Source organism: Rhea americana, unplaced genomic scaffold (assembly GCF_003343005.1).
Source record: "Rhea americana isolate MKP2758 unplaced genomic scaffold, rheAme1 scaffold_319, whole genome shotgun sequence".
NCBI classification, from domain to species: Eukaryota; Metazoa; Chordata; class Aves; order Rheiformes; family Rheidae; genus Rhea; species Rhea americana.
The window spans coordinates 523330-531386 of NW_028186445.1; the positions used below are offsets into that span (position 1 = coordinate 523330).

The 8057-nt window shown below is 54.5% G+C and overlaps 2 protein-coding genes across 2 annotated transcripts in view; one reads left to right on the forward strand and one right to left on the reverse strand.

The window, feature by feature from the left end:
* EIF1 (eukaryotic translation initiation factor 1) overlaps window positions 1-2100 on the reverse strand; it is a 14558-nt gene extending 12458 nt beyond the window's left edge. The window contains exon 1 of the mRNA XM_085310440.1: window positions 2041-2100. Within this exon, the coding sequence (XP_085166566.1) occupies window positions 2041-2100 (60 nt within the window). The remainder of the gene's footprint in view (window positions 1-2040) is intronic.
* Window positions 2101-5609: 3509 nt separating this feature from the next.
* The window catches only part of LOC146592803 (keratin, type I cytoskeletal 14-like), a 4793-nt gene continuing 2345 nt past the window's right edge, over window positions 5610-8057 (forward strand). Inside the window, exons 1-3 of the mRNA XM_085310441.1 lie at window positions 5610-6194; window positions 7471-7553; window positions 7967-8054. Of these exons, the coding sequence (XP_085166567.1) occupies window positions 5661-6194; window positions 7471-7553; window positions 7967-8054 (705 nt within the window). The 5' untranslated portion in view covers window positions 5610-5660. The remainder of the gene's footprint in view (window positions 6195-7470; window positions 7554-7966; window positions 8055-8057) is intronic.

Sequence of the window (8057 nt, forward strand, 5' to 3'; positions counted from 1 at the left end):
TGCCCCAAATGCCCCTGCACACTCCAGTGCCCCGAATGCCCGTTTGCGTTCCAGTGCCCCCAAAACGCCCCCGCACRCCCCAAGGGCGACCACGGGGTGCTGGGTGGGCAGAGGCTGCGGGACGCAGTGCCACCGAGCACCTCGCTCGTGGGCAGAGAGGGGCAGGCCGGGCCAGCCAGGGCAGCAGGGCACTCCAGAGCATCCCATCATCGCAGAACTGGGACACAACCCTCAGCCCTCCYGACGCGTGGGGCGCACTGAAGCAGCGGGTCCCAAGAAGAGCAGCTGGAGGAGACCGGGGCGGAGGAGCACGGACCGCTTTCCCACGCCCCGCACCTCGCYGCCCCGGCTGCGGCGCTGGAGCTCGCCGGGTCCCGCACGCTTCTGCCACCGCAGCRCCGTGCAGCGAGCAGGGGGAGCAGCCTGGCTCGCAGACCGCTGCTGCCCGGGCACGGGGGGCAGCGGGGACCGCCCGCGCGGCCGGCCACCCCCGCGCGGACCCCGCCTCGCTGGACCCTGTCTCCACAGCAGGGTGCAATGCCATGGGGATGAAGTCCTGGCACCAGCACGTGCTCCCCCCGGCACGGACTGCCTTGAACACAGCTAACTGGGTTAAAAAAAAAAAGAGAGAGAGAGAGACACACACAAAAGAGAGCTTGTTCCAGAGATGAATCTCGTAATTACTGTTGCTGATCAGGGGATCAGCGGTGCTGCAGGCAGGAGCAGAGCGGAGCTGAGCGCCCGCCCGCCCGCYCGGGTACCCGCCTCCTGCCAGGCGCCCAGCTGCGAGGCCTTTTGCAATTCGTGCACAGAAAATCATTAGTGCTCCAAGGCGGAGCAGCGCGTGTCAGCCGGGAGCGCTGCAGGGCACGGCGCGGGGGCCGCTGGCGCCCGCCTGCGCACGGGGAGCAGGCGCGGGGGCTGCCGGCGCCGGTCCCGCGGCCGCACTGCGGGGTTGTGAACCCCCGGGAACCCCCTGGGAGGCACGAACTGCTTCAGCCTTGCTAATGGCTCCATAAAACCATGTGCCAAGTGTGGATTAACAAGCGGCTAAGTAATTACAACCGTGGAGCAGCTGCACTGCTCCCTCTCTTGCTAGTTCCCAGGGGCTGCGTGGCCCCAGGGGGCATCTGCCCTCGCCCCAAACCCACGGGAGCCGCCGGAGCCCCCAGCGAGGAGCAGCAGCCRGGGAGTTGGCAGGGGCAATGCAGGACACATCACACCCGACCCGAGGAGCCAGAAAGATGCTCCGGGCAGATCGTTTTGCTTCCTGTTGGAGGTTTCTCTGGGCCCGGCCTTGGCCCAGAGGAGCTGGAGTGCCCGGGCGCCAGCGCCGTGGCCCAGGGAAACCCCGCTGCTGCCCGGACCGGGCCGGGCCGCCCCCCCGCAGAGGCGGCCGAGCTCCGGGCTGTACCCTGGGGAGGGCTCTAGCAAAGTGCAGCCGCAGGGCTGCGGACCGAGAGCTGGAGCCACTGCTTCTTAGCACCAGTCGGCACGGGAAACCGCGCGTGCAGCTGCCCGGCTGCCCCGCCGCGCTCGGAGGAGCTGGGAGCAGTCAGCAGACGGGGCGCGATCATCTTTCCACACTAACAAAATGAGAGGTTAGGAAATCCAAGAGCTGCTTGTAATYTGGAAAATACACTGAAAAAAACCCCAGGGGGAACTCCAAAGGCTGGAGTTYGCTGTAGAGGTACACAAACTCCTGAGGGCTCGGGAGCTTGCTCCTCACCCTCTCGCCTTGAGTGCAACAAGCGCTGGTGCGTCGGGCGGCGCGGGGCAGCTCCGCGGGCCGAGGGGGGCTCGGGGCGCCGGCATCGCCCGGCAGGCGAGCAGTGCCAGCACCTTGCTGTGGCCTGGTGCTCTGCAAACAGCTGGGGGCACCGGCCAAGCTGAAGGAGCGTTGCCCTCTTCCTCGAGAAGAAACCGGCCTCTGGGAGCCCCCAAGGCAAGGCGGCATTAGCCCAGGACTGCCTCGTGGAGGCTGTCTGCCTGCAGGTCCAGAAGGCAGAGCAAAGCCCTCCAGCCCGCGGGCTCCCTTACTGCCTGGGGCCGTCCTACAGCCGGAGGGGACGAGGCGGTGGCGGCCTCGCTCCCCTCCATCCCGCCGTCAGCACAGCTGGCAGGAGGGCAGCGAACAGGGCGGCCTCAACGCGTCGCCCCGGCTGCTGCCCCGCGCCTGCCCCGGGGCGAGTTTCCCTTGCTCGCAGGCCGCGAAGCTTCCTTTCATGGTAACAAATCTGGGAGCACATTTTTCCAGGTGATGCGTGGGGGCTGCCAGGACATGTCCCAGCAGACAGTAAACAAACAGCAGCGGAGAGACAAACAGAGGCAGCATATTTCTCTCCACACCTTGGTGTGTTTATCACCCATCCTGCTGGTGGTCACACTCACACCGCAAAGCTGTCAGCAAGGGTAGAGCCTGTGCCTGCCATGCCTTGACGTGCAAGAAACATCTTTCCCATGGCTGTGTCCTTYGGCTGGTTTCTGCTGAGCTGTGAGCTGCTCTGAAAGGCACTCAACAGAAGCTGGCCCACAGGGGAAACCCAACGACTCCTAATTAGCTTTTATTCATTGATGAGGTGAGCGTAACACGCTGCCCCTGGCCTTTTCATACCAGCCCTCGCCGCGCTGGGTTACTGCGTGCACTGCTAGTCCACTTCTACCGTATAATTTAGCTTCCTTTCGTATGCAGACCGGGGGAGTTTGGTTCAGCATTTTCCCCCTGCAGCATACCTGAGGAGAGATAGCATCTATGGCAGCTTCTTGCTGGAACAAGCAAGATGGATACCATCTCCTGAACATTACGATGCTTTTTTATCTCAAGGGAATTTATTGCAAGTGTTTAAAGAGAGCCTGGGAGACTGAATTCTTCTGGTAACTTATACAGCAGCTCAAGTGGTGCAGGCTCCTCTCACCTACATGAGTATGTCCTGTCGCCAAGAGCCGGCACAAGCGCGAGGGGAATGCTGTGCTACGGGCTTCTCGCCGAAGAGCGGGACCAGCTCCGGGGGTGCTGCTTTAGGAGCTTAGCCAGAGGTCAGGGCAGCAGCTGGCTGGCAAGAACACTGAGCTGCAAAGATCAGAAAACCCTGATCTTGCAGGACAGTCTCCCAGTCCAGATCTCTTCTTAGGCTCTTCTGTGTCAGCTGTAATAAAAGAGCCTAAGCACGGGCTGAGATCATGATCACACAGAAAGAAGAGCCATAAATTCAAGTATTTCCTGCCTGTGGGGCTGTGGCAGGGCTTTGCCTGGTTTTACGGCAGTTGTCACCTTCAGGCTGACTAGTACCTTGAGCTAAATTGTGGGAGTGACCTGAGCATGGGGAGAGAATTCACAGCACKGTCTTTGGCACACGTGAGGGGCTCAGGGCCAGCGTGGGAAACGCCTTGAGCCAGAGGGTTCTTGCTAGAAGTCACAACATGAAAAAGGGAGCACATCTGGAAGGGCTCAGAGCAGGGGTGGCCAAGGAAGAGCTCCTGAGCATAGCTCCCACACGAGGCTCTGCCGCGGGGCTGTTGGGTAATCCCGGCTCCCCAGCTCTGGAGGGAAGTGGGCCAGCAGGGAAAGCTGATGTTAGCAGTGCCAGATTGCCCCAGGACCAAGCTGCCAGCGAGCACGGTTGCCTGCATGCTCTGCAGAGACACCGCCATTTGCCATCAGTGGGTTGCTCCCAGGTCCCCTCCTTTCCCCCAGCTCTCTAAGGGACATGGTACATGTACATCTTGGCCATAGGTAGATTTTGGGATGCAGCTCTGAGAGCCAAAAATCGAAATCCGAAGCAAATCAATTCTGCTGCTGTGCTGCCCAGACGCTAGAGCCCTTGACTAAGGCGATCGGGGTGCCATTTCCGACTAAGCTAGCTCCCAGATGGTCACGTGGAAAAGTCGCACCACCTCTCCGGCACGCTGCTAAACACAGAGAACATGACTCTCCATTAAGTCCTTGAGATCTAACAGTGTTGTAGATAAAGTGTTATTATTATGTCCTTCAGGGAACAGTTGAAAGAAAGGAGGCACATGAATAACCAAGGGTGAGGTTCTGAGAACATCTTAGTAACTAGAAAATCACTTAAGTACATTAGAATGTGGAAACAGCCACAGGGCCCACGGCAAGGAAGGAGATCACCATAGGAGAGAAATTACTAAAGGGTTCCTAATCCTTACTATTCTTTTGCTACCTCACAGGCACCTCTGCTAAAAGAAAAAGCAATTTCAGTCATCCCTGAGCGACCCCCCCAGGCCTGGCAGCAGGTTGGGTGTGCCATTTTCCTTTGTGAACTGCAAGGCTGGTGCCGTGTCAGTGAAAGGCTTTTATTTTTTTCCCAGGAAAAAATGAAACAGTGTAGCATCCCCCTTCCTGGTTCTTTGATGCTTTTTCACGCCAATACCTGTCCGGATCTATCACTGTAATCACTACACTCAATCCCTTAATAATGCGATACAGGTGTGGCTATCTGGATGATTGCATTGCCTCATCCCCGCACATCTCTTCTGGGTTGTCCTGCTCAAACCCTCCATTTCCCACATGCTCCTGGTGCTCCCGCTTCTCACTGCAGCGAGCACTGCGCTTTGCCCATTGGTACTTTGGGTACAGCCGATGCTGGCCCTGCTGAGTTACACAACCATTACTGTTTCGCAGCCGCAAATTTGTAGGAAAGAGCRTATCTGCTACCTACAGGCATGAATATGTGTTCATCATATTCTTCCCATCAGATTTCAGTTTCAATTCCTTATACTTTATTTAGCCTATCTAAGTATGAAAGAACGCCTCAGCAATGAGATAGYAGGAATTGTGGCACAGAGGTTTTCAGCTTCTACAAACCGTTTGGAAGTCACAGCTTGCTTCCGTGGAGTTTGTGGAACGTTACGTAGCAAAGCAAGGATTGTCAATAAGTTTAAATTCATTATACAGGTGCTATTACAAAACACTAGGCTTCTGCAGCATAACTGGGTTGAAAAATGTTGTTGTAGGGATTTCCTGATCCCTACAGAGATTCACCCAAGATCAATACATAAGCAGAAATTACCTGAGTTTCTTCTCTTTTGAACTACAGGATTTCTGCCAAACACATTATGCTACACAAATACTGCCAGGTCTGTGCTTGTCCTGGGATAGAGGTCCTGACTGGAAAACTTCCAGCTGGCTTTGGATCAGCCCTATATAAAGATTATGGATGCACAGGGCTTTCATTGGCTTTAAACTAATTTAAAAAGCAGATAAATAGATCTGTAGGATTTTCCTGATATAAGACACTTGCAGGCGACTCAGCGTACCGCAGTGGGTTCACCTGTGCTACGAGAAGCGGCTGGACAGAGGTGCAGCCAGCACCGCCACGTCTCAGGGTAACAGTGCAGTGCTAAAACGTAGCCCTGAGCAACGAGSCTTCAGTCTGAATCACACCTGGATGCTGGGAACTAAAGGCAAGACGAGGACCCAGTGAGCTGAAGTGTTTTTAGTGGGATGTGACAAAAGACATGAAAACAGAAAGAGAAAAATGATGACTCCGGAATTTGGCTCAGACTGTTGGGGTGACGAAAAGCGCCGGCAACGCCTCCTGTCCGGGCTATAAAGGGCTCCGAGCCAGGGGGAGGTTAGCAGCTGCGGTCTTCCCCGCTGCATCGGGCGTCTCTGAAGCTCCAGCGCCTCCGCCGCCTCCGCCATGGCCACCACCGTCAGGCAGTACTCCTCCTCCACGTCCCTCAAGGGCTTCGGGGGCTCGGGGGCAGGCTCCAGCAGGCTGTCCTCCGTGCGCGTCGGCGGAGGAGGGTACAGGGCGCCCAGCATCAGCGGGGGGGCCAGCAGCTACTCGGTCTCTTCTCGCACGGTTTCGGGGCTTGGAAGCGGCCTGGGTGGCGGCTTTGGGGGCACCTACTGCAGCAGCGTGGGAGGGGGCCTCGGCAGCGGCTTTGGGGGCGGCTACGGGGGCGGCTTTGGCAGYGGCTTTGGAGGTGGCTATGGGGGCGGCTTTGGCGGCGGCTTTGGAGGCGGCGAAGGCATTCTGCAAGCTGGAGAAAAGGAGACGATGCAGAACCTCAACGACCGCCTGGCTGCCTACCTGGACAAAGTGCGTGCCCTGGAGGAGGCCAACACCGACCTGGAGGTTAAGATCAGGGAATGGTACAAGAAGCAGGCGCCCGGCCCGGACCGTGACTACAGCCCCTACTATAGGACCATCGAGGAGCTGAGGAATAAGGTAGGATGCTACGACTGCCACAGAGGGATGTSTCTTATCTAGAGAGGAAGCAAAACCACTGACTCCTACCTCTATAATTAGCAGGCACTAGGGATGTGGCAAAAGAATGTCTGAGATCCACATGCAAAGGGCTAGGCTGGAAATTCASGGATTTGTCAACGTCAGTTTTTGATTACATTCTTCTAGATGGGACAAACGACAGTTTTCATTGGATGAAGCAGATGTAAAAGGACAATAAAGGAATTAAAAATTAGAGCTGTCTGCATTGATAATGCATATTTTTCTGAGATTTTATCCAAAAAGAAAACACAGGAAAATTTTCAGTGTGTGAGAACTGTGAAGTATTGATGGGATATTTGTATATATTTGATCAAAACATTTGCAGTTTGTTGTCACTTATTTTAGCTCATCAGTATTACTCTGACTGAAATGGTTAAAGAGAAGAAGATGGTAGTGACCAGGAGTGACATCTCAGCCTCCTTTTAGCACAAACCTAGGCAGCTCTGGAGAGATTTCTCTTTGTCTTACTGTCCCATTTTGGAGGAAATACACAAGAGTTAACTTTGTTCTTCTCTGTTACTTCTCACTTATAAATTGCCACTAGTAAACATGAAGGAAGCCTTTGTATAGCCTGAGTTGCAAGGCTGCTGGCAAGTGATGAGGGGAAACTACTTTCCTTCTCATAGTACCATAACTTATGTCCCCCCAAACTCTGACCTGGATCTTTTCTTGGTTTGGATTATTTACTCCTTTACTGCAATAAAAAAAATCAGAAGTCTTAGGCACCTACTCATTCCAGTTTGCTCCATTCCTGCAGTCAGCAAGTCAAATCCATCCAAGGACAAATGGGTACAAGGACTGCCAAGCAAGGCACCCTGCTGGYCCATCTGTCCTGCCAGAAGACTTGCACTGTGCTGTGGATGGAGTGGGTAATTCTTTCTTGACCCTTGCATAATCAGCACATGCCCTGAAGCAGGAGAACAAATGCTATCATCAGATCTCACGTATCTTACCTGACTTTGAGCTGCCTCTGAAACACTCACTGATGGATTTTTAGAAAGGGAGGTCACAGATACCAATCAGATACTTCTTGCAATCTGCCTCAGTTGTGTCTTGTTCCTCGCTGTCATGATTCAATACACGCTTCTGTTAAGGAAGCCCCAAGTTTCACCAAAAMTATTCCTGCCCTGCAGTCTCACTTCTAGAGATCCCTTGGTCAGCCAGAAGCATTTTCTGACACTTATCTGTTGCCTGCATTTTATTTTCCACCCTCCAGATCCTGGTGGCCACAGTTGACAATGCCAACCTCCTCCTGCAGATTGACAATGCCAGGCTGACAGCTGATGACTTCAGGACCAAGTAAGCCACCTTTTCTGGAAAAGGAACAAAGTCTACAAAGACTTTTAATGAAATGGGGAAAAAATCCATCCTAAATCCAAGAAAGTCACTGGAAAAAATAAGGCTTTCAGATGATACGTAATTTGCCAAGAGTGTGTGTGTGTATGTAGTTGACAACACCCAGACTCAGGAATAAGGCTCGGTGACATCAGAGGCAAGGTGATGCTACTGCCTCAGATGAACACTCTTTTCATCAGTTGTTCCACTGCATTCAGTAGCTCTTATCATCAGTGGGATGTGGGTACAACATAAGGGTTATGCAGTATTGACACAACATCAGCAGCAGCAGGGAGCAAGTGACCAACGAACTGAGCCAGTCCGATCGTGGCTGGGCGAGATCTTGGTGTCTTTCATGACTGTTGTTGTGTTTCCAGGTTTGAGACAGAGCAGGCTCTGCGCCTGAGCGTGGAGGCTGATATCAACGGCCTGCGCAGAGTCCTGGATGAGCTGACTCTGGCCAGAGCT